Source organism: Tasmannia lanceolata, unplaced genomic scaffold (genome assembly GCF_043159265.1).
Source record: "Tasmannia lanceolata isolate RefF3 unplaced genomic scaffold, GAP_Taslan_0.1 ptg000019l, whole genome shotgun sequence".
In the NCBI taxonomy this organism is placed as follows: Eukaryota; Viridiplantae; Streptophyta; class Magnoliopsida; order Canellales; family Winteraceae; genus Tasmannia; species Tasmannia lanceolata.
In genome coordinates, this window is record NW_027518696.1 from 7,681,741 (window position 1) to 7,706,852 (window position 25,112).

The 25,112-nt window shown below is 38.6% G+C and overlaps 2 protein-coding genes across 5 annotated transcripts; both read left to right on the forward strand.

Moving 5' to 3' along the window:
* Positions 1–1,191: 1,191 nt before the first annotated feature.
* Positions 1,192–25,041, forward strand: LOC143852227 (nuclear pore complex protein NUP98A-like). Of its 4 annotated transcripts, none has more exons than XM_077361617.1 (13): positions 1,193–1,370; positions 1,541–1,583; positions 2,854–3,150; positions 7,572–8,105; positions 8,271–8,501; positions 9,366–10,009; positions 10,194–10,281; positions 10,482–10,542; positions 11,378–11,516; positions 17,338–17,454; positions 17,544–17,721; positions 18,907–18,969; positions 23,954–25,041. In XM_077361617.1, the coding sequence occupies exons 2-13, from the start codon at positions 1,565–1,567 to the stop codon at positions 24,625–24,627; spliced, it is 3,045 nt and encodes a 1,014-aa protein (XP_077217732.1). In that variant the 5' UTR covers positions 1,193–1,370; positions 1,541–1,564; the 3' UTR covers positions 24,628–25,041. The 4 variants fall into 4 exon arrangements, with proteins under 4 accessions (XP_077217736.1, XP_077217732.1, XP_077217735.1 ...); XM_077361620.1 differs by having other exon boundaries at positions 10,485–10,542; XM_077361619.1 differs by having other exon boundaries at positions 1,193–1,369; positions 1,527–1,583.
* LOC143852228 (uncharacterized) lies at positions 15,106–16,888 on the forward strand. Its single transcript, XM_077361622.1, has 2 exons — positions 15,106–15,895; positions 16,003–16,888. Exons 1-2 carry the CDS (start codon positions 15,156–15,158, stop codon positions 16,157–16,159), a joined length of 897 nt encoding a protein of 298 aa, XP_077217737.1. The 5' UTR covers positions 15,106–15,155; the 3' UTR covers positions 16,160–16,888.
* Positions 25,042–25,112: the final 71 nt, after the last annotated feature.

The window sequence follows — 25,112 nt, forward strand, 5'->3', positions numbered from 1 at the left end:
TCCAGGGAGTCATGGTTCCTCTCGAATTGAACCTCTAGGAGGTCCGGGTGCCTTGAATCAACCTCTCTCCCCCTTTTTTTCTCTGTTTATTTGTGCTACGACCAATTAGGCACGTAACATATTTAGACAGAGAAACTTCAATTGGAGAGTAAGGGAAGTTTTCGTTAATTAAAACCATGCCCTCGCATCTACTAATAAAATCGTAAAATCTCTCCCTAGTGGGGGACGGCAGGAGAGGGAGAGACCTGAGAGGGATTGAGTGAGGAGAGAATGAGAAAAGACTGAGAACCAAGGAAAAAATTCGACTCAATCCAATTTATTTTCTCCCTGTTTTTTAGCCACTTCTCACTCTCTCCTGCGGCTTGCCATCTCAGGTCTCTCCTCCGCCCACCTTGCCTCTCTGTTATCACTTGACAAACTCATATTCCATGGAATTTTTTTTTATGGTTGCCAAACATGGCCTAGTCCATGTTTGGATTTCAAGAATGTTCCAGAAAAGTTTGGAAAAGAAAAACTTTTCCAAAATTTCATGTTTTTCCATTGTTTGATTCACCGTTTGCCTCTAAATTATAGAAACAAAAAGTTTTCTAGGAAAAACTTTACTGCAAGAAATGTTTTTCTTGCAATCCAAACAAACGGGAAATACTCAAAAAGTAAATACTGTACGGACCACTCCATAGGATGATCCAAACCATCCATGTGATGGAACACACCGTAAATAATTTGTACCCCAAAACTCATTCCGTAGTATGATCCTATCCGTCTGATCTATCGAGGTCTCTATAATGTGCAGTTCCACTATAAATCGGAGGGTCAGGATTATCCCATAGAAATGATTTTTACAATTTTACATTGTGGCCCATCACGTGGACGGTTTGGATCATCCTATGGTGGGTCCGTACAGTACTTTTTGAAAGTTACTGGACTATAAGTATAAGGGCTTACACCATATAAAATCTCCATGATCACATTATTTTCCTGAAAATCAAGGATGGAAATTTTTTTCCTTTTCTCTACCAATCTAAGCAGGGCCTTATAGTAGGCACCTTTGATTTTGGGTGGGCCATAAGTCCCCACAGTCCTGATAAATAAAAATATGCCACGTGTACGGTGCGATCTCAGCTTGTTAACATATTGAAGACGGAGAGTCGATCTCATCATCCAAATCTTCTCTATATTTTCATTTCCAACTCTCTTGTTTTTCAACCAACTTTCCTTCATTTTCCTTTCCATTTCTCTGTCTCGTTTTCCTCTCACTATTGCTTTAAACCCTTAAAAATCTCCTCTCCCCAAACCCTCATAAACAATTAAAAAGATTTGTTATTTTTCTCCCAATTTCTCCTCCGTGGAATCCAAACGCGTGAAGAGAGGTACGATTTTCTCGGTCAATTTTAATATGGATTTTTTTTTTGTCTATTTATAGGTTTTATTTAGTCTGCGTTGGATTTAAGCTAATCATTTACGTGTATAAATCAAAATAATGTGAGAAGAATGCTTATAAATTCACTTGATTTTGTGATTTTGGTGTTGTCGATTGCAGAATTAGGGTTGCGGAATTGGAGCGATGTTCGGTTCGAGCAATCGTATGTTGATCTCTTGATCTTTCATTCTGTTTTCTTTATCTTATTAGATTCGATTTCATCTTTTTTTTTTTTTTTTTGATTTTTCTGTAAAGGAGTTTGTTTGAATTTTGTTAGTATTTACGTCTTTTGATTCTTACTTGTGCATTTTAGAAATGGCTCTAGGGTTTTATTTTTATATTGTGTTGATTCTTGTTAAGCGTAGTAAAGGGATGATTTTTTGTTTTCTCGGCTTGTGATGGTCCTTGTTTGGATTAGGGCAGTGAGATTCTTACTTGGACTTGTAGTGATATTTCGTGGATTGAATGGTTTTGAAAGTTTTTCTTTTGTAGTTTGTAAGCATGTTTTTGGGTCTTCTTGTGTTCTGGTGGTTCAATTTTGGGGTCTGACTTGCTTTAAGAATTTTTCATGTATTTTTTGCTTTTAATGAATTTGTTGTTTTAATCAATTACTTCCTCATATTTTTTTATTGTGCGCAGTTTGTGTTGGTTTCTACAATTGAAGCTTGTTATGTGCTTCCACAGTCTTATTGGGTGCTTGTTTTTTGCTCCTAATGTTAAGGTCCCAGTAGAGATCATTGAGTAGCTAGTGGATAGCCATCAAATATCAGTGTTGTTTATTCTAGCAAAAAGAATCCCATGTCTGAAGTTCTAACATTGTATAATTTCTTATGGTTCTTTTACCATTTACTGTTTTTCTAGGTATAAGTTTTGTTTCCAATAAATGGTATTGGTTTAAGTATTGGACCTTTTGTCAGACATCCCCAGTTTTGGGTTCCATTTGAAGAAAATAGCTTGCATGTTGTATTTTCTTCTCATGGTTTACATGCTCTCATTTCATCCGCTAAAATTTTCTTTTCACACACACAGATACACACATGTATGCGTGTGTGTGTGTGTGTGTGTGTGTATTCCGGATATTGATTCTAGTGATAATGTGGTTCTTTGCTAGTGTTAAACGGCGTTCTTTCTTTCATTATATGTGTTACATTTTTGGATTCTAGTCAGCAAAACATTGGGTATGCTTTGCAGACTTTTCATGATTTAAATATTTTTGTTTGTTTAATACCTTTTTCTTAAAATGTTTTTTATTGTACCTGGTTTGCTTATGGTTGTTGGTACTGTAGTTCGCATCTTCTATTGCATAGTTTACATTCTTATATTTTGCTTGAATGTCTCTTTTTAACTTTTTGCATCGTTTTTTGTCACATTTTCTTTTCTCCTTAGCTTTTGAGTATGATGATTGGTGTGCTTTGTTTATTATCATTGAACAGCTTTTGGGCAGTCGTCGAATAGCCCATTTGGGAGCCAATCTGTTTTTGGGCAGACAAGCAATGCCAGCACCAACCCTTTTGCTCCCAAACCTTTTGGGAGTACGAGCCCTTTTGGTGCACAGACGGGTAGTTCCATATTTGGGGGCACCTCAACTGGTGTTTTTGGGTCAACACAATCTTCATCACCTCTAACTTCTACGCCTGCATTTGGTGCTTCATCAGCACCGACTTTTGGGAGTTCTGCGTTTGGGGCATCATCAACTCCTGCTTTCGGTGGTGCTTCATCCTCTTTTGGCGGTGCGGACTCACTAAATTTTTATTATGAAATGGTTTTACCTTCCCTTCATTCTGGTATTGGTTGCATACTTTTTGTCTCCACATGCTGCTATGTTCCAATTGAAACCATGATTCAAATGCCTCTGTATGTGGCGTTGTGCATCTGGTTGATCTCACGCAGAGTAAATGAAGCATAATGGAGAATAGATATTTGTTATTTCCATTAATATAGGTTCTAGAGGACGAGCATTGGCGCAACGGTAAGGTTGCTCCATTGTGACCTGCTGGTCATGGGTTCGAGTCACGAAAGCAGTCTCTCTGCAAAGCAGGGGTAAGGCTGCGTACATCTAGCCCTCCCCAGACCCCACAATGGCGGGATCCTTGTGCATTGGGCCACCCATTAATATAGGTTCTATATGCATCTCTTAGTTCAATTCTGCTACATGTTTTCTATCTTTTGAAGATATCTAGTGCTAAATTCTTATATGTCATTTGTTCTCTTGTGAATGATGAATTCTTCTATCTCCTTGAAAATTTTTACAAGCAAGGAAATATAGATCTCAGTATACACACACATTTGATGAAAGAAATAATCTGGTTGGGAGAAGATTTCCATCCAAGTAATTGTTTCCTTAAAGTTAAGTGAGACTTTGATTTGTTGAATCTTGCAGTCCATTCAAGAAAAAATGGTAATAGACGCTAAATGGGCTAGGAATTTTAAAGTTGAAATCTATGTGAGCTGGATACTTCTAGTACACCAAAGTATCCATGCAAACTAATGCAATATTGATACGGATATAGGATACCACTGGATTTTTATTAGCTTTCGCTCATGTTCTTATCACGAGTATGTTCTATGTTATCCAGATACATATATAGATATGGACGCCAAAGTACACCAAAGTAGATACATATTCCGATATGGACACAACGAACGAAGATACAACTCAAGACATGTGTTTCATGAATATGGTATGGGTATCCCATACCATGAGTTATGACACAGAACGTTTATACATAAAATACCATAAAAGTTCATTAGATGGAATTAATAATAAATTGCAAATAGAATTTATAATATTCACTAACTCAAAAATTATAACAGAAAATATGCAACACCAACAAGCAATCTCTATGATAGTTAATCTGAAGAGATTGACATGTTAGATTATGATACTTCTTTTGACAAGCAAGAGCAGTATACATTGAGTATCCCGTACTGGTATTTACAATTTTCACTATATCAGTATGTTATCATCACCTCATAGGGTATATTGCTTGAGAACTTCAAAGTTGGCAACTATGTTAGGCCAGTTCCAAACTATACTATTGTGGATAAGCTATGATTTGGTGGACACTTTGAATTTATTGCCGTCACACGTGTCGTGTCGTGTCATGTCCGACACGACACCCGTGTCCACACCTGTCGACACTCCTGTAGACACTTCTAAGTGTACTGCTAGAAGTGTCAGTAACTTTGTATGTATGTACGTGTATGAGTGTGCCACTATTTCTAGATTTTTAGGGGATTCCATGTCAGATACCTCATATCCTTATCGAAACCCGGCACACAAATCTATATCCACAAAACATGATTATATGTACTTTCTATTTTAGCCGTGTCCCCGTTTCTAAATTTTGAGAGTTTGTTGTGCCGACACTCCGTGTCCGTGTCGACACACGACGCTCATGTCCGTGTCCACAGATCATAGTGGATAAGGGATATGATAGGCTATTTCACAGCTTTCCTAAAGATTTTATCATGAGGTCATGTCTGCTCTGAACTGTGCATGATGGTAATTTTGTTGTTTCCACAGTTGCTTCCTTGAGTCATTCAAGTCATTTGATATCACATCCTTTTATAGACAAGTGCTTTTAAATGCCAGATCTAGCATATGCATCGTAACAAGCAAACTCTGATAGTTATTAGTTAATTCAAAGAGAGAGACCGATGTATGATGATCGAAGGAAGGACTGGTACTTTGCTCTGATACTAAATTGGCGTAGGGTGAATCTATGGACGGGAGTATGTCTGCTGATTTTAATCACGGATAAGCAAACTCTGTGATAGTTATTAGTTAATTTAAAGAGAGTGACTGATGTAGGACGGTCGAAGGAAGGACGGATACTTCACTCTGATACCAAACTGGAGTAGGACGAATCTATGGATGGGTATGCTTGCCGATTTTAGTCATGGATTCAGGACTTTAGGTCATGGTCTTGATGACATTTGAGTTTCAAAGAAATTGAGGAAACTAGATGATTTAGGAATATATGGAAATATGTTTGGGAATAAAGGTGCAAAGGATGGGTAAAAGTATGTTTTCAAGTCCTTAACTTTGTGATTAAATTGGAAAATTATTTCTGCTAGGTTTTGGATTGGTGTAGTGTAGAAGGCTGCAGACATATGTCAAAAAGCTGTATGCAAGGGTTTTTTTTTTGCGAGAGCAAGGGCCGACAGGGATCAAGAATAACATGTAGAGTTCATGAACTGAAAACGATTGTACCTGGAATCACTCCAGATGTTTCCTAGTCATCACACCCAAGTTTTCAAAGCTTCGCACCTTGAAGAAGGTTGTGCTAGAATTCCATCGGCATTCCCGACGCATCGCACTAGGGGAACCCTAGGCATTGCACCAAGAGGTCAAGGCCTCACACCTTGGGAAATTAGACTTCGCATCCATGAATTGCAAGAAAGCAAGAAAAAAAAACTGAATTTTATTCATTCATGCATTGCATCCATCCTTAGAAAAGTGTCATGAGGCTTACAATATATAAGAAAAGAAGAGAAATAGCTAGTTCTTGTGTTTTGTTGATAACTTGGTTCTAGTTCTTGTGTTTTGTTGATAACTTGGTTGCTTTCCTTAAATAAGATACTCATGGTTGCAATCATTGTTATAGAGATTTGCAGTGAATTTGTTTGTTTATCTTCACAATAATCAGTGAGTTACCTATTCGCACACTCCATGATTTCACTTTGGTTTTCTCACTCCACACTCGTTGGTGTTGTATGGGTTCAATGGATTCCATCAATGCACTGCACTCCTAGAGACCTGGTCTAGTGCTCCATTCTTATAGAGAGGTTGCAAATTTGTCTTTGCTCAGGGGCATGATTTTAAATTTCGGTCTTGGCTGAAATCCGGTAAGTAGGGGCTGCTTTGTGTCTAATTATGCAAGGAATTTCACGAACAAAGTAGAGTATTGCAAGAGTTAACAAGCACATTAGGAGTCAGACAATGCACTCTGTCCTCTGTCTCCACCCAGACAGAGTCACGGATTTGCTGTGTGTGTGTGTGGGGGGGGGGGGGGGGGGGGGAGACATTCATAGGAGCTGGTTCTAGATAGCAGCACCGAGATGAAGGTTGAATTGATTGGAAGATAGAATTCCCTCTAAGAGTGACCCTAAAACTACTGGTTGATGGATGCTGTCTTGGAAATTTGAAGTCACTTAGTTTGATCAATATTTCAATTTTTGAGCTTAGGCCTCGTGAAAATACTTACAGCTTTAGGAAGTCTAGGAGTATGGCTTTGACAGCATAAGAATATCTGGCCCAAATTAAATAAATATCAATCCTTATCAAAATAAGGGATCACAGCCAGGTGTTTAATCACATTTTAGATTGAACTATTCAACCACATATGGGTACATTCTACCATCATAACAATGCTTGGGGGCTTGTTTGTGTCTAATTTAGACACTGGAGGAATAGGAATTTCATGAAAAAATAGAGTATTGCAAGAGTTAACAAGCACATGAGGAGTCAGACAATGCACTCTGTGTCCACCCAGACAGAGTCACGAGGGATTTGCGGGGGAGGACATTCATAGGAGCTGGTTCTAGATAGCAGCACCGAGATGAAGGTTGAATTGATTGGAAGATAGAATTCCCTCTAAGATTGACCCTAAAACTACTGGTTGATGGATGCTGTCTTGGAAATTTGAAGTCACTTAGTTTGATCAATATTTCAATTTTTGAGCTTAGCCCTTATGAAAATTCATACATCTTTAGGAAGTCTAGGAGTATGGCTTTGACAGCATAAGAATATCTGGCCCAAATCTAATAAATATCAATCCTTATCAAAATAAGGGATCACAGCCAGGTGTTTAATCACGTTTTAGATTGAACTATTCAACTACCATTTTAACAATGCATACTTCACCCCTATTCTGTTGTGATGCCTACAAAACTGCCTCATAAATTAGTGTACACGTGCACATCAAAGTTTTGAAAGTTACTCTGTATTAATTTGCCAATGTAGCTGTTGTCTAGTATCAGTATTCTATGAGTCTGCATACTTCTTATTTTTGAAAGATACTCTTTTTCCCCTTAAATTTGTTTATGTACTTTTTATTTGTGTTCTTGTGTGAATCAAGGGCATTTTTTCCTCTGGTTTGGTTTCATTTATTCTTGAATATCACCAACTAAGAGTTCATTTTCTCAGGGTCTTCTCTGTTTGGGCAGAAGCCAGCCTTTGGAGGCTTTGGATCAACTCCTGGTCAAACCAGTCCATTTGGTAGCACATTTCAACAATCACAACCGGCATTTGGAAGTACCACACCTTTTGGTGCCTCCAGCCAACCAGCATTTGGTGCTGCAAGTACTCCAGCATTTGGTGCGACAAGTACCCCAGCTTTTGGTGGGTCAAGCACCCCGGCTTTTGGGTCTACGACGACGCCAGCGTTTGGCAACACGGGATCAACATTTGGGGCATCAAGTACACCGGCATTTGGTTCGTCGGTTACAAACCCATTCGGTGCTTCAAGTACCCCTGTTTTTGGATCTTCAAGCACTCCTGCATTTGGTGCCTCGAGTACCCCCACGTTTGGATCTTCTACGACTCCATCCTTTGGTGTTTCAAGTGCCCCGTCTTTTAGTTTTGGTTCCTCTCCTGCTTTTGGCCATTCAACTTCTGCCTTTGGTAGCTCGCCTTTTGGAACCACCCCATCTTCTTTTGGTGCCCAGAGTTCTCCATTTGGTGAGCATGCTGTTTTCCCAGCTTTGAGATACTTCTATGATGCTTCATATAAAATTCTGTTTGAAAATTAAATTTAAGGAAAAGTCTCTGGATGTTTTTCCTCATATTTTTTATTTTTATTTTTTTGAGCTCCCATTCCATTGCTTCATTTTCAACATTTTGCAGGGGCCCAAACAACACCAGCAGCATTTGGTGGTAGCCCTACTTTTGGCCAACCAGCTTTTGGGGCTCAACGAGGGGGAAGTAGAGTAGCGGCATACACCCCTACACCCGAGGTGGATGGCACCAGTGGTACACAGCCTGCTGGAAAGCTGGAATCAATATCTGCCATGCCCACTTACAAAGATAAAAGTCATGAGGAGTTAAGATGGGAGGATTATCAACTGGGAGATAAAGGTATGTTCCTTCATCATACGGGTTTTAATTTTCTTGTGTTGTAGTGGTAGTTGTGGAGGTGCTTCATCTGTTTTCAGTTATTAAGTTTATTGAAACATTGTCACTATATAACGTAATGTAAAAGAATGTGTAAATTCAGTTATTGGAGGCTATACTTTGTCTTGTTATTGAATAACCTGCTTTTAAAAAATATTAAATTCCATAATTGTAAAAATCTATACATTGTTGTGGTATATTAATGTTGTCTTCAATTGGACATTGGCATATGATTGTTATTTTAGGATATTGGCAGCTAATCGATCATGAATTGGTGAGTTTTTTTTTTCCTATAATAATGACTTTGTCTTTTAAATAAATATCGTGCTAACCTCATCATACTCATAAATGTTATAGTTCTAATATATTTCTCGTTAAATGATTAAAATTTCCACCGTTTATAGTTAAATGACGTAGTAATATATTTTAACACATCTTTTGATGTTTATCGTATTACTGTTCTGACTTCCAATGAGTTAGCTGGCTGGTATTTCCTGACATGGTGTGTTTATGGACATTTTTTTTAGCATCTATAATATATCTGTTGTACATAATAAAAGGGCGGCCCAGTGCACGAAGTTCCTGCCATTGTGTGGTCTGGGGGGGCTAAATGTATGCAGCCTTACCCCTGCTTTGCTGAGAGGCTGTTTCCTTGACTTGAACCCGTGACCGCCAGGTCACAATGGAGCAACCTTACCGTTGCGCCAAGGCTCGCAACGGTAATATGGGTTGTATATAATATATCTACTAAATATTGATATCTTCTAATATTGCATAAATGTAAGGTTATTAATTTGTTTATATTTTAATTTATATTTTAAATTTCAGGTGGCCCGAATCCCACAAGTCAACCTGCAACTGGGATTAATTTTGCTGCACCAACACAATCAAGCCCTTTTGGTGCAGCAGGCATGTTTGGGCAGACAGCTGCGAACCCATTCTCCACGTCCACATCTTCTAACCCTTTTGGTCAAAAGTCAGCCTTCGGCTCTTCTGGATTTGGCTCCTCATCCACACCTCCATTCAGCTCACCCTTTGGTGCATCGTCATCAAGCCCTTTTGGAGCAACCTCTTCAGCTGCCCCATCTATTTTTGGGGTACCCTCAACCCCTTCATTCGGGGCCAGTTCCGCATCCCCTTTTGGTGCATCAACCACGCCTGCTTTTGGTTCATCACCCTCACTTTTTGGTTCTGGTTCAGCACCGGGAACAAGTCCGGCATTTGGTTCTAACCTGACTTTCGGAAACACCCAATCATCCGGCTTATTCCAGTCATCCACTCCTTCCCTTGGGCAGATGCCATCCTCTTTTGGACAATCCACCTCCGCCTTTGGTCAGAACACCTCTTCTGCCTTTGGTCAGACAAATCCGTTCAGCATGCCCTCTACCGGGTTCGGGGGGAGTTTGTTCACAAGCAATTCTGCTCCATCAATGTTTAATACGAGCAATACTGTGGGATTTGGTCAAACAACTGTAAGTCGAGATTGAAATTCTTATCACTTTTACTGATTAGTTTCACTTTATTTCAGTTTTAGGCTGGTTGTATCCTTTATCTATTCGCCGTTAAACTTTCATGGTTCCAGTTTTATTTCCTCATTCTGTTGTAGTTTATTTGTTTGGCGTTGTTCCAAGTTTGACTTATCAGCTTTATCTGCAGCCTTCCCTTTCCACTCCTTTCTCAGCTGTGACACCTGCTCAGACATCAGGTGCTTTTTCCTTTGGCGGTTTTGGTCAAACACAACCAGGTACCTCGAAGTTGTTTTATAATCTTTATTTTTATTTTTTTATTTTTTATTTTGAATGATGTGAAATCTATTAATGAAAAGGGTGAATCAGTGCCGACAACGAATAATCTTTATTTGTCCTTCGGCAGTTTATCTTTTTCCATTTCTATTATTGCAAGTTTTCTTTTCTTTGTGCTGACATTTTCTTGGTGACATTTCAGCAGCTTCAAGTGGTTTTGGTGGTCTGTCAAATGCCTTTGGTCAGGGTACCTTTGGACAATCGTATGTTTCTTCTAGTGCTTGCTTTTCTTTAAAGTGAATGAAAATTGTTAAATGATTAAGACACTGGAAACACCATTGGAAACTTTGATAAAAGGGGAAATTAAAATGTCATCTTATAGGTGCCCCTATTTCAGAAAGTGACAGAAGATTTGTTTTGAGACTGCCTTCTTACTGGGTCTAGCTGAAATGATCTGAAATGCATTGCAGTTGATGAAAAAAGGGGACATTTTTGTATTATGATCTTTTCATTTTATATTAAAAAACTGTGAAACATTCTATTCTTGAATGCATCTCATTTTGTAAATAAGCAAATTCTCTTTGTAATTATACTTTTTCACGATTAGTAGTCAACACTCCATATTGCTGCTTGGGCTCTCCTTTTTCATAATAATCTACTTTCTGAAAACTGTGAAACAATCCATTCTTGGATGCATCTCATTTTGTAAATAAGCAGATTCTCTTTGTAATTATACTTTTGCATGATTAGTTGTCAGCACTCCATATTTTCTCTCTATAAGTTCTCCCTCTTCTGTCTCTATATGTTCTCTCTTTCTTCTCTCTTGATTCCTTGTATTTGACCACCTCGGTCTTTTATTGGAATGACATTTTTTACCACTAAAAAAAAAAGTAGTCAACACTCCATATTGCTGCTTGGACTCTCCTTTTTCATAATAAACTAGTCTCTGATTATATTCTAATTCGAAGGTATTACATTGGCTCAAGATAAGGTGCAGTTTTTGTTATGGACTATTTTTTTTTTTTGCAAGTTCTTTTATGTGTATTTGTTTGATCATTTTACCTATCTTTTTTATATGACACTGTTTTTATATGACAGTGTTTCCAGTCAGAATAACATGGCCATGCAACCAATGCCTGTTACAAACCCTTTTGGGACACTTCCTGCAATGCCTCAGATGTCTATTGGCCGTACTGGCTCTGCTCCCTCTGTTCAATATGGAATTTCTAGCATGCCTGTAAGCATTATCTTCTCTGTACCTTTGTCTTAAACCCAAGTGTAGGCATATGATATGTATATGTTATGGTGTTTAAGAGGAAGTTGCAAGGTAGTTATTGTAGGGATTTGTATTTAGGTTTGTGGGTATGTGTTTTAGAGTCATGGGTGGTAGTTATTGCCTATGTGTTGTCTAATAGGGTTAGTGGGTAGGTATGTGGTACTACTTTTATTCTTGTATTTAAGTTCTTTATTTAAATGAAATAAAAGAAGAGAGATTTACTGCACAAAGGTAACTTTGTTTTTAGGAGAGTCATAGCTCCTCTCGAATTTAGTTGTTACGAGGTCCGGTTGCCTCGAATCAACCTCTTTCTCTATCTTTTTCTCTTTTTATTTGTTTATTTGTGTTACGGCCAATTAGGCACGTAACAAGTGGTATCATAGCCGTCGATCTTGCTCCATGGCTGCGAAATCCATACTTGAAGATCTGCAGGAGATTAAAATACTTGTTTTGAAAACGATGGAAGGACAATGGGAATTTGTAGAAGGCTTGGACAAAATCAGCATAGCGGTCGAAGAAATTCGCAAATACTGATGGAAGTTGAATCTTGAGAAGGTTGATCTTGTGGTGGAGAAAAAATGCAAGCATTGATGCCAACGAAGATGATTTAGTTGAACAACCATGTCAAGGATCATCTTCATTTCGTTGACCCATTCGATCATCCCATTGCTTCGATGCGCCGCTATGAAAAATCCTATTTTCTTCTACCTTTGATCATAACAGATTTTGAAAGTGGAGTTCCAAAGATCTTGACCGTTATTTTCGAAGATGGAAGTCCAATGTTAATCGCGTTGCTCAAACAAATCATGTCCATTACGATTTGAGATCCCCACGACCTTGTGGCGGATTAATGTATTTTATTTAATAATTCGACCTTGTGGCGGATTAATGTATTTTATTTAATAATTCGACCTTGTGGACAAGGTCGTTGTAAGGGGGAAGGAATGATACGTATATGTTATGGTGTATAAGATGAAGTTGCAAGGTAGTTATTGTAGGGATTTGCATTTAGGTTTGTGGGTATGTGTTTTAGAGTAATGGGTGGTAGTTATTGCCTATGTGTTATGTAATAGGGTTAGTGGGTAGGGATTTTTATTCTTGTATTTAAGTTTTTTATTTAATGAATTAAAAGAAGAGAAATTTACAGCACAAAGGAAACTTTGTTTAGGAGAATTATGGTTCCTGTCGAATTGAACCGTTAAAAGGTCCGGTTGCCTCGAATCAACCTCTCTCCCCCTCTTGTCTATCTTTTTTTTGTTTATTTGTGTTACGGCCTGTGAAGCACGGGTGCTTCAAAATGGCTAAAGTACCCGTATCGGGTGCGCACCCGATTAAAATTTTTTTTTTTCCTAATTTTACGGTCGGGTGAGGTTGGGGTGCGCACCCCGACGCACCCGACACGTTTTTAAGTGTTTTTAAAAAAAAACAAAAACAAAAGGCTGCCAATAGCAATTTGGGGGGGGGGGTTTAAGTTATATAAAAGGGTCTTATTAAAACCCAAAACCCAAACTCACGAACTCTCTCCCTCACCCTCTCTGTCTGCAACTCTCTCTCCCGTCTCCCGTCTCCGTCTGCAACTCTCTCTCTCTCTCTCTCTCTCTCCCCGCGTCTCCTCTCTCTCTCTCTGCGTCTCTCTCTCTCTCTCTCTCTCTCTCTCTCTCTGCAACTCTCCGTGAGAGATCTCTCTCGGCTCGGGCTTCTCTCATTTTCTCCTCTCCCTCTCGGTTTCTCCTCTCTCTCCCTGCAACTACTACCGCCGCCTCTGCCACCGTCGGTCGTCGGAGCCCTAACCTAACCCTACAAAGGTACTCTCTCTCTACTTCTCTCCTTTTTTTTTTTTTTTATTATCTCTATTCTCTTTCTCTCTCTCTTTTATTTTTATTTGTGATTTGCATTATTTTATTTGTGATTTGCCCTAAAAAATAGCCTAAAGCCCTAACCGATTGTGAGTCACATAAAAATCAATTTGGAGCTCACAATCGGTTGGCATAATCTTAAAATGGATTGTGATTTTGAAGCCCTAAACTGATTTTCAGTTTGGAGGTCACAATTGGGAGTTTGGGATTTAGGGCTTTGGGGCCTAAAGCCCTAAATCCCAAATTTCCAATTGTGAGCTTTCAGGCCATGTTAATTTGAGATTGTGACATTCAATTGGGAGCCCTTTAGGGCTCAATTAGAGGGGTTAGGTCATTAGGGCTTTAGCCTTTAGCCCTTTACCCTTTAAGGCCATGTTAATTTAAGATTGTGAGTTGTGACAATCGATTGGGAGCCCAAAACTGATTTTAGGAGTAAAAAATTATGTTTAATTTTAACCTCCAAAATCCGTTTTGGGCTCAATTAGAGGGGTTAGGTCGTTAGGGCTTTAGCCTTTACCCTTTAGGGCCATGTTAATTTAAGATTGTGACAATCGATTGGGAGCCCAAAACTGATTTTAGGAGTAAAAAATTATGTTTAATTTTGACCCCCAAAATCCGTTTTGGGCTCAATTAGAGGCCTTTACCCTTTAGGGCCATGTTAATTTAAGATTGTGACAATCGATTGGGAGCCCAAAACTGATTTTAGGAGTACAAAATTATGTTTAATTTTGACCCCCAAAATCTGTTTTGGGCTCAATTAGAGGCCTTTACCCTTTAGGGCCATGTTAATTTAAGATTGTGACAATCGATTGGGAGCCCAAAACTGATTTTAGGAGTAAAAAATTATGTTTAATTTTGACTCCCAAAACTAAATTTGTGTTTGTTCTTTTAATAGAATGTCTTCATCCGGGGCTAGTAACGCCGCCCAAACCACAAATGCACCACCTTCTACTTCTACTGATGAAGACCTCTCGAAGCCCTTATGGAGGTATGCCACTAGATTTGATAAAGATCCTAAGGGTGGAGGGAATGTAATTTTTGTCATAAGAGTTGGAATAGCTCCTACACAAGGGTTAGAGCGCACTTGTTGAAGGTATCAGGACAAGGAATCGGAGTGTGTCCTAAGGTGAAAGCAAATGACCTACTCGGAATGCAAAGGTTGGAGGAAGAATGCAAGGAGGCTATGAAGCAAAATGCTCCCAAGAGAGTGCCATTGCCGCCATCATCAAGTAGTGGATCATTGAGTTGCCCAAGTAGTATGTTTGTCCATCCAAGTTTTGATCTAAAGAGGAGGAAGACAAGTGGTCCAAGTGGAAGTATGAGTGCTATTGAAAAGGCATTTAACATGGCGGCCCGCGATCAAGTACATGGCGAGATTGCTCGGATGTTTTACTCCGGTGGCTTGCCATTTCACCTAGCAAGGAACCCACACTATGCGAGTTCATACTCTTGTGCGGCCAACAATCAAATTTTCGGTTATTTGCCTCCGGGGTACAACTTGCTAAGAGCGACTCTACTACAAAAAGAGAGGGCAAATGTTGATAGGTTGTTGCAACCCCTTAGAGAGACATGGAAGGATAAAGGGGTGAGCATTGTTAGTGATGGATGGAGTGACTCACAAAGGCGGCCTCTCATTAACTTTATGGCGGTAACTGAGGGTAGGCCTATGTTTCTCAAGGCGGTAGATTGTTCGGGGGAGACAAAAGACAAAAATTTCATTGCCAACTTGTTGAAGGAGGTAATTATGGAAGTTGGGCATGAAAATGTTGTCCAAGTAATTACCGACAACGCCGCAAATTGCAAGGCGGCCGGGCAACTTATTGAGGCACAGTTTCCTTCCATCTTTTGGACCCCATGTGTGGTGCACACCCTCAACCTTGCTTTGAAGAACATATGTGCGACGAAGAATGTGGAAGCAAATCAAGTTACATATGACGAATGCAGTTGGATAACGGATGTTTCGGGAGATGCTAACATCATTAAGAATTTCATAATGAATCATTCCATGAGACTAGCCATATTCAACGAGTTCAACACTTTGAAGTTGTTTGCCGTGGCGGAGACTCGATTTGCGAGTGTTATTGTTATGCTTAAGAGATTGAAACTCTTAAAGCAAGGTCTTCAAGCAATGGTTATTAGCGACAAATGGACTTGTTATAGGGAGGATGACATGGGAAAATCGAGGTTTGTAAAAGAGAAGGTGTTAGATGACGTATGGTGGGATTCTATCGACTACATACTCGCATTTACATCCCCCATCTATGACATGCTTAGAGACTGTGACATGGATACGCCTTGCCTTCACTTGGTTTATGATTTGTGGGATACCATGATAGAGAAAGTAAGGGCGACAATATATAGGAAGGAAGGAAAGAGGAAAGAAGAGGAATCCAAATTTTTTGACGTGGTGCACGAGATTCTTGTTGCTCCTTGGAACAAGAGCAACACTCCACTTCATTGCTTGGCTCATTCATTGAATCCAAGGTTAGGTGACTTTAAATTTATTTGGATTATTAGTTATTTTTGTTTATTTCTAAGTTCTAACTTTTGACTTGAAATTTGAAGCTAAATTAGTTTTTTCTTTCTTAAAGGTATTATAGTGAGCAATGGCTTAGTGAAGATTCAAGTCGGGTGCCTCCACATAAGGATGCAGAAATTTATACTGAGAGGATGAAGTGCTTCAAGAGGTACTTCACCAATTCCTCGGACCGCACAAGAGCTAATGTGGAGTTCGCGCAATTCTCATGAAGTCTGGATTATTCAATGATGTTGATTCCATCAATGAACGGTTCACTATCAAGCCTCATGAGTGGTGGGCCATCCATGGTACATGTGCCCCTATGCTTCAAAGCATAGCTTTGAAGATTCTTATGCAACCTTCATCGTCATCTTGTGCCGAGAGGAATTTGAGCACTTACTCTTTTGGGCATTCTCTGAAGAAGAACAAGATGACTCCACAACGAGCTGAAGATTTGGTTTTCGTTCATAGCAATCTTCGGCTTCTCTCAAGACAAACTCCACAATATAAGCAAGGAGAGACAAAGATGTGGGACATAGGTGGAGATACATTTGATTCCTTCGAGGATGTAGGAGTACTTGAAGTTGCTAGTCTTTCTTTGGATGAGCCGGAGTTGGAGTCCATTGTTTTTACCGACGACGTAGAGGACGATGTTGTCGATATTGGAGCTGAAGCCTGAAGTGACTGACTTCTAGGATTGATGATGCATTGATGCTTTATGTTATTTTGGTGCTTTATGTTATTTTGGTGTTTTAATGATGAACTTAATCACGTATGAAATGAAGAGTAATATTAGAATTTTCCATTTTGGTGAATGGTGATGTTATTGTTATTTGATTGCTTTCCTATTTTTTAAAAAAAAATTTAATAAAAATTATTATTATATTCAACGCACCCGAACCCAAGTTTTTTGGAAAATCACGTACCCGCGTACCCGTGTCGTGTCGCACCCGCACCCCGCACCCCGCACCTGCACCCGTGCTTCATAGGTTACGGCCGATTAGGCACGTAATAGCATACTTCTAGGGTATGTTGTAAAATGTGGTAATTTTTTATTAGCCAGCTGCGTAATTATATATTCTGTTTATTTGTTGAGAGACCTGCCTTTTGTTTTCATGAACCGGTGTCCAAAAACACACAGACCAAGTCAAACATGGACAAGTCGACTTTTATTTGGTGGCCCCAGAGTATCGAGTCCAGCCTACTATCGATGATTGATTTGGGCTTGATTTCTTCTTCAAATTGATGGATATATTATTGAACCACCAAATTGAACTTGGAGATGAAAAGACCAGTTTATGGTTCTTGTCTTATTGTCGTATATTTCAATGTGATATTTACATGATTTTTAGTAGGCCATAAGCTTTATTTGTGTGCATGGCGCTATCATTGTTCCCTTCCCAAACAGGTTGCTGACAAGCCCGCTCCTGTCAGAGTTTCCTCCTTATTGACTTCTAGACATCTGTCACAGAGAAGGATTAGGTTGCCAGCACGGAAATATCATCCAAAAAATGATGGTCCAAAGGTGAGATGCTCTTTTAATCACTCTTTGTATTGGTTCACAGGAGCTGTTTTGGACCATGAAAACCCTAATTGATCATTGTTTCTATGCAGATACCCTTCTTCAGTGATGTTGAAGAAGAACCAAGCACGCCGAAGGCAGATGCTCTTTTCATCCCCAGGGAGAATCCAAGGGCACTGGTCATTCGTCCCATGGAACAGTGGCCCTCAAGAGTTAGTACAGAAAAACAGTTTTTATCAAGAGACATATCTACTCCAATTCATGAAAATGGTAAGTCTTGATTCTGTCCTGAACCTAACTGTTTGTCAACTTGTTTTCCCTCTAATTCCTTGCGACCAAAGTTTATGTAATAACATTATGCTACACATAAAAGCAAAAGATAAATTGGGAGAAGCTAATAAACAAAAGAGTCCACATATGATTGAAAGCCAATCCCTTTATGCAATAAAAATATGGATCCTGTTGAGAGGCACACAACTAAGCCCCTGTTTAGCTAACAAATCCTCTTCCAAGCTGCTTCATAAAGTACATGATGAATTGGTATCGTTAGAGGGACACCAGGGTTGATTTCCCTGAACATATGTTTGTCATCCATGGAATAGTATCTTTTCTAGTTATCTAATGTGTCTTGTATGCCTATTTCTGGGCTTCAAGAATCTGCATTGGTGATAATGAAGACTGGTACAGATAACACTGACAAGCACATGCGATGCCTATTTAACGTGACATGTTATCTCCCAGGCATAACATTCTCAGTCATTATGTTTGACAACCACGAAACCTTTTTCCTGAATTATTTGGAAGATGATATTTTCAAGGTTTGCTAACCCTTTTTTAGGTAAAAAGTTCTAAGCTTTTTTGCTGGAAGATTTTTTATGCGAAACGATTTTCTACCAAAAATGGCATATTATCAAATCATTGAAAAATTGTTTTCCAATAACTTTTGGAATTTGGATCCTATGGAAGATAATTATAGAATTTCTATCCATGGAAAAATTCCAGGGCCTAGTAGATTTGCAATTTTTATGAAAACTGAGTTAACGAAGCACTAGAAAATTATCCATGGAAAATTTTTTCTTAAAATTTTTTCTGCATCTAAACATTTCCTAAATACATCTCGTAGGAGCTGCTTGCATCTAGGTTAAAAAAAAAATCTTTGTAGATTTTTTTCTTGGAAAGCGAGTTCTATCTAACTCATTTTTCATGGAAACATTTTTTCAAGAGTAAAAAATTTTCCCCTATTTTTTTAGGAAAATCTCAACCCTGCTTGAGACTGCAATTTTATTTCATGGATTTTTTTTCCATAAAACTTTTTACCCTAGATTCAAATGGCCCTTTAGAGCTAGTAGGTTCTGGATTGCAATCTCGAAGTTTTGGCCTTGGTCTGTTATACTCTAGTACAAGTTCAGTTGATTATATCCAAATTATTTTGTGTCGGTTGCTCTTTTCGTTCAGGTAAAATTCCTGGTGAGAGCTCTGCTTCTGCTTTAAATGGTTCTGTTGCTGAGGATCATGATAGTAAGTTGTCTTTGATGATGTTCATATTGCCAATTCTATTTCCTTGTAGTTGTGTTGTTTAATGTCTCTTTTAGCTCATTGTATGGTTGTAGTTAGTTGAAGCTTATATTTTATTATTAGAATCTTAGTTGAACTTATTTTGATCTTAATTTGTAACTGAAATGTTGTATTAATAACTTTGAGCATTTGTAGAGATGATTAGTTGTTCTTTCTAGATAAACAGCATAGACATAACAGGATTGAAGTAACCTTGTTAATTGGAAAAGGCTTCCAATCTCTTTAGGAACAATGTCATATATCCTTGATTATGACCCATAGCACTTCCATTTGAAAGCACACGATTTTTTTTTGAATGGTGACGATTTTTATTAGAGAACAAGAAGAAGACTGAGATGGTCTATACAGCAAAGCCAAAACAACAAAACATACACAACAAAGATAAGCTAGGCTAAGACCAAGGGATAAAATAGGAGGTAAAGGGGGAAGGAAATCGAAAATCTCCATAACCTCCTTAGATATGCCCTCCCTCGCAAGCCTATCGGCTACCCCACTGACTGATCTCCCGACGTGCTGAAAGGATATGGATGACTGACCCACCTGATCAAACAGCTGATCAAAGAAAGGCGTGAATCTCCGGGGGTAGTTATGGACAAGGTTTTAAATTTCGGATTTTGGTGAGGACCGAAACCAAAACATTCCGAAACTGAAATTGCCGCAAAATTCTTGATTAAATATTAATTTTTATTCCTTTACAAAATTTCAGCCGAATTTCGGCCCAAGAAAACGACATTTCGAGCGCGTCTACCGAATTTCGGCTAAAATTTCGGTTAATTTTGTCCGAAATCTGAAATTTCGGATTTTGGTGAGGACAGAAACCGAAACGTTCTGAAACTGAAATTGCCGCAAAATTCTTGATAAAATATTAATTTTTATTCCTTTACAAAATTTCAGCCGAAATTTCGGCCCAAGAAAACGACATTTCGAGCGCGTCTACCGAATTTCAGGATTTCGGCTAAAATTTCGGTTTCGGTGAGGACCGAAATTACCTTCGAAACCAAAATTTAAAACCTTGGTTATGGGTACCTTTTAGCCATCTTATCACGTTGAGGGAGTCTCCTTCCACCACCACTTAATCTAGAAATCCTCCGTCTAGAAGCTTTAAATCTTGGTGTACTGCCCTTACCTCCGCTTCGCTGGCATCCATGATACCAATGGGGTCTGCAAAAGACCAAATCACAGACCCATTCTCGTCTCTCACCACTTCTTCAATACCTGCAGGGCCTGGGTTTCCCAAGCTTGATCCTTCGAAGTTCCGCTTTAGGCAGCCTTGAGCGGGAGGCCTCCATTCCTACAAAATTGTGGGCTTTTGCTCTGTATTAGCGCACAGCTCCTTCCACCTATTCCATAGATCATATGCCGATACAAATCTAAAATATGGAAGAATCCTCACCCAGGAGATGACTAGAGCTATTACTTTGAAGTAGAAGAACATAGGGTTCTTGGCATATCCTTTGAAGACTCCAGCATTCCTTTCTTTCCATAGATTCTATACGGTAGCTAGAAAAATTACGTTCCAAAGAATCTTACCATTCTTTCTCCCAGGCACTAATGACCATCCATCCAATAACTCTGAATTAAAAAGAGGAATAAGATGAATTGTATCAATATCCATATTATTTTGTATATTGTATATATAGAGTTCCGAACCGACTGATGTTGAAGAATCAACGGATGAGTTGAGCCTAGCCAGAAAAACCCATGACATGCCAAATCTATTTAGAATTCTGCTGCATACCGCCTTGTCCATTTTGTAGTGCATGAGAATGTGGTCCACTGATTCCCCGGCCTCTACAAAGAGCATAATGGTCAATGATTAGCATTTCCCACTTTCGCAAGAAGTCAACTATCTGGATCTTGTCGAGGAGAGGGCCACACATGATTTTCTAATTTCAAGATACAATGGCCAATTTAAAAAATTACATGGATTTTGTGATTAACCACAAAAGAAAATATCAAACGCAAGGAAATGTGATTATTCATGGATAGACTGTCTATATGTAAAAGCAAAACCATGTTTTGTCTCTAAGACTATAGCCCATGTGCATGGTAGATAACTTGTACAAAATCTTGGCCAAAGTGCTTTCAAGGAGATTAAAATAAGTGATGGGAAGTATCATTTCACGTGCCATCTCAAGAAAAAAAAGGTTATCATTTCACGTGATGGGAAGTATCATTTCACCATGAAACTCCACGGACCGACGTTAATCCCTTTGACCCATAACATAATGTTGGATGAATCACTTTCCACTTCGAAATTCCCTTAATTCTGGTTACTGAAGATGGATAATCCCTGGTGGAGTGCTTGGACCTGGGCTTCTGAAGAGTCAACAGTTCCAATGGGTTCAGAAAAAGAGTAGATAATATCACCCAATGAATTCCTAAAAATGCCACCAATACATGCTATGCCTCTGGGTTGCCAAGGGAGCAACTGTCAACACTGAGTTTAATGACATTTCTAGGAGGGGGTTTCCATTTTGCTACTAGTTTAGATTTTGGTATGCTACCTATCAGAATCCTCTCCCAATTTCTTATAACGGTTTCTGTCGAGTAGCCGAAAAATAAATGTCGTTGCAAAGCCCAAGAAATCACTGTAAATCTGTTATTCCAAACCATATGCATGAGAGATGAGCCTCTGGCTTCAAAGATACGGGAATTCTTCTCCTTTCAAATAATCCAGATGATAACAAAAGTTGTGAGATGCCATAATGTTTAACCAAGCGAACCGAGGCCGGTTTTTCTGCTACTCCACTGTAACTCTTGAACAGAATTTGAGAAAACCCAATCAACCGCCTACCTTCCGAGAACTTGACCCCAAATGGATTAAACGGTTTTGCAATGGATAAAAAGATCCGAAATGGATTCCTCATCTAAATCACATGTACAACATTCGTACGCCAAATGAAAATGTCGCGCTTTCAACCTATCCTGCGTATTGATTCTGTTATGAATCGCCGCCCAGTAGAAATCCTGTTCTCTTGGCAGAACAATGGATCTCCAAACTTTCTGCCAAGCAAAAGAAGTAGCTTATAAATGTTATTTAATTATTTTTTCTATAGATACTAAACATCCTACAAATGTAAATTTCTCTATGGCTATTAAATTACTTTTTTATTTTATTTTATGGCTATTAAATTACTTATAAATGTAATTTCTTTTAACATACACTATATTGAAGGAATTGTTTGAGAATCTCCTAGTTACATTCGATCGGAACTTCCTGATGTCTGAACTGACATGTAACACTTTCAATCGGCCAAAACTGATGTTTTCATCATTCTAGATCTTAAATTCAGTTATGTCCGAACGGCCATGAATGATGTCCGAATGGACATTGTTCAGTTCTGAGCGACAGCAACTTGAAAAAGGGATTGTTCGGAATTTTCATGGTTTTGTGTTTTTACTTTTTAAATTTCAGATTACAACATACCAGGACCTCTCTCATGCATTCCATGACATAAATAGATAAAGAAAAAGCCAAACTATGAGATCCTACATGATTTCAATTTAGATCTGACTTCATATGAAACGGAAGCAAGGAAATTCTTTGATACTTAAAATTATAGCTGATCTGATTTCTACTGGAAAAATATTGAGGATATTAAGATGAAGCTTAAGTATCCTGAAGATCTTGAAATCAATAGCTCAGATATGACTGACCATTTTTTAGAGGATCTCCAAAGCTTCCCTCTAAGAATTCTTTAGGAATTTTGTGGTGTTGTTTGTATATCTTTTCCCTTTGGATTGATGCTCTAATTGTAAGAACTTAAAATTAGTAAAAACTCAGCTCAAGATTAATGTGGGATTAGACTTTGGTGAAAATTTCCCAAAACAAGAAACCAAGTGTGTACCTAGGAATAATTGTGAAATTTTAGCGGGAACCCAGAAATGGAAAAAATAAATAAAAATCTGATCACACATGAGTATATCTGCTCGGATTTGTAGTTATGTGGCCGGATTTATCAAACAGCTGAGTTTTTGAGTCATTTTTGGGTTATTTTCTAGTAGAAATTAGTAAAACATCTGTCAAAGCCCTTTTTAATCCTATTTTGAAATGTTTTATGAATTCAACAATTTTAGAAAATGTTGGAACAATTTTTTCAAAAAAATTTGAAAATGAATTGAAAATTATTTCTAAAGGTTTTGTGAACAGCTAGGTATTTTAGATTCAAAATTTATCTCCTATTAAGAGGTCAATTCATTGATACACAGATATACATCGTCATTGGAGCAAATTACTAATGCTAGGTTATGTCAGAATAAAATGAGGTGTCTAAGGAAGGATACTTGTGGATGATGTGCAATGTCTGCATAGTCAAGTTGAATCGAAGACTCCCTAGTTCAAATAAAGAGTAAGGAGACTTAATAATGCTTTGTTACTACAATCCACCATTTAAAATAATAATAATAATAATAATAATAATAATAATTTTTTGTTACTCTTCTAGTTTGATGGGTTCTGTGGATACTCTCCGAGTGTTTATCGAAATTAGCATCCTCTTTTTCTCTTCTGCTATTGAGAATCATAAAGAAACATTTCTCGAAACTTTACCTGTGAGACCTATAAAAACCCAATGCTGAGACTAAAAGAGAATTGCATGTTACATATGCTCATAACCATTTTTTGCATATAAGATTATATGCGAATAACATTCTATGCATTGAAGAGATTATAGACAAATATTTTATAAAGGGCATCCAAAGCAGCCACAAGTATATAAGTCCATTCCCGTTATGTTTTCTAATGCAGAGATTTAGTAACGAGAAAAAACTGGTGAGGAATAATTTGTTGATCTCATCAGTTGGGGCTAACAATAACACTAAAGACACGATATCAATATTTTCCTGTGCTCACAGTTTTCTTTCGATATCATTGTCTGTCATCATGTTGCACTAATCCACCTTTTAAATTGTCAAACCATTGCAGAAAGTCCAAAGGAAAATGGCCTCCACAGGCCACAGAATGCATCTCCATCCACATCCAAACAGAAGCCAAACGGGCTCAATGAAGATCACACCCCAAAAGGTGACTTTTACGTCACAATCTCCGGCCACCGAGCTGGTGAGGCTGCGATTGTTTATGAGCATGGTGCTGACATTGAGGCCCTCATGCCAAAACTCCGGCACGCTGACTACTACACGGAGCCTCGAATCCAAGAGCTTGCTGCCAAGGAGAGGGCCGAGCCAGGTTACTGTCGCCACGTGAAAGATTTTGTTGTGGGAAGGCATGGCTATGGAAGCATAAAGTTCATTGGAGAGACCGATGTGCGGAGGCTTGATCTCGAGTTGCTCGTTCAGTTCAACAACCGTGAGGTAATTGTATACATGGATGAGAGTAAGAAGCCTCCCGTAGGTCAAGGCCTCAACAAACCCGCCGAGGTAACACTCCTCAATATCAAATGCTTCAATAAGAAAACAGGGCAGCAATACACAGAAGGGCCAAAGGTTGAGAAATACAAGGAGATGTTGATGAAGAAAGCTGAGGACCAAGGTGCAGAATTTGTGTCATATGATCCAGAGAAAGGAGAATGGAAATTCAAGGTAAACCACTTCAGCAGGTACCAACTTGGCGACGACCCTTCAGAATGCTATGGGGAATAAGTACGTGTTTGGGCGTGTGGTATGGACAAGATGAAAGCGAATTTTTCATGCCCCCTTTTCCCCCATGATTTTGCTGAGTCAGTATAGATGGATGTTTGGACTGGGCACGGGCAGTGCGTGGTGCCGTTGTTAGGCGCGTGTGGAGTATTGTAAGGAGCATTTTTTTTTATTTTTTTTAATGTTTATGGGTTGATAGTTTTCTTTCTTTCTTTTTGTTTCCCCTGTTTGGTTTCACTTGAGGGGAAGATGATGGGGTTACTCTTTTCTAGGGGATTAGTCTGAGAGTAATATGCTTTGATTTGTGTTTGAAATTGTTGTGCAAAAACAGAAGGGTCTTTTTTTAATCTTATTTTCTGTTGCATCAAAGGATTGCCAGCCTTTCTCCCTATAAATGAATCCATAATTTGCATAGTATTTCTATCTGTACTGTGTATGGAGCAAATCCTTTTTAATGGGACCAATTAAAATCGATCTTCTAAAGTTTC

Coding starts and splice junctions, on each gene's coding strand:
- LOC143852227 (XM_077361617.1), top strand. Junction 8,106..8,270: donor TGCCCAGAGTTCTCCATTTG/GTGAGCATGCTG, acceptor AACATTTTGCAG/GGGCCCAAACAACACCAGCA. Junction 8,502..9,365: donor TTATCAACTGGGAGATAAAG/GTATGTTCCTTC, acceptor TTTAAATTTCAG/GTGGCCCGAATCCCACAAGT.
- LOC143852228 (XM_077361622.1), top strand. CDS start 15,156: ATGGAAGTTGGGCATGAAAATGTTGTCCAAGTAATTACCGACAACGCC. Junction 15,896..16,002: donor GCTCATTCATTGAATCCAAG/GTTAGGTGACTT, acceptor TCTTTCTTAAAG/GTATTATAGTGAGCAATGGC.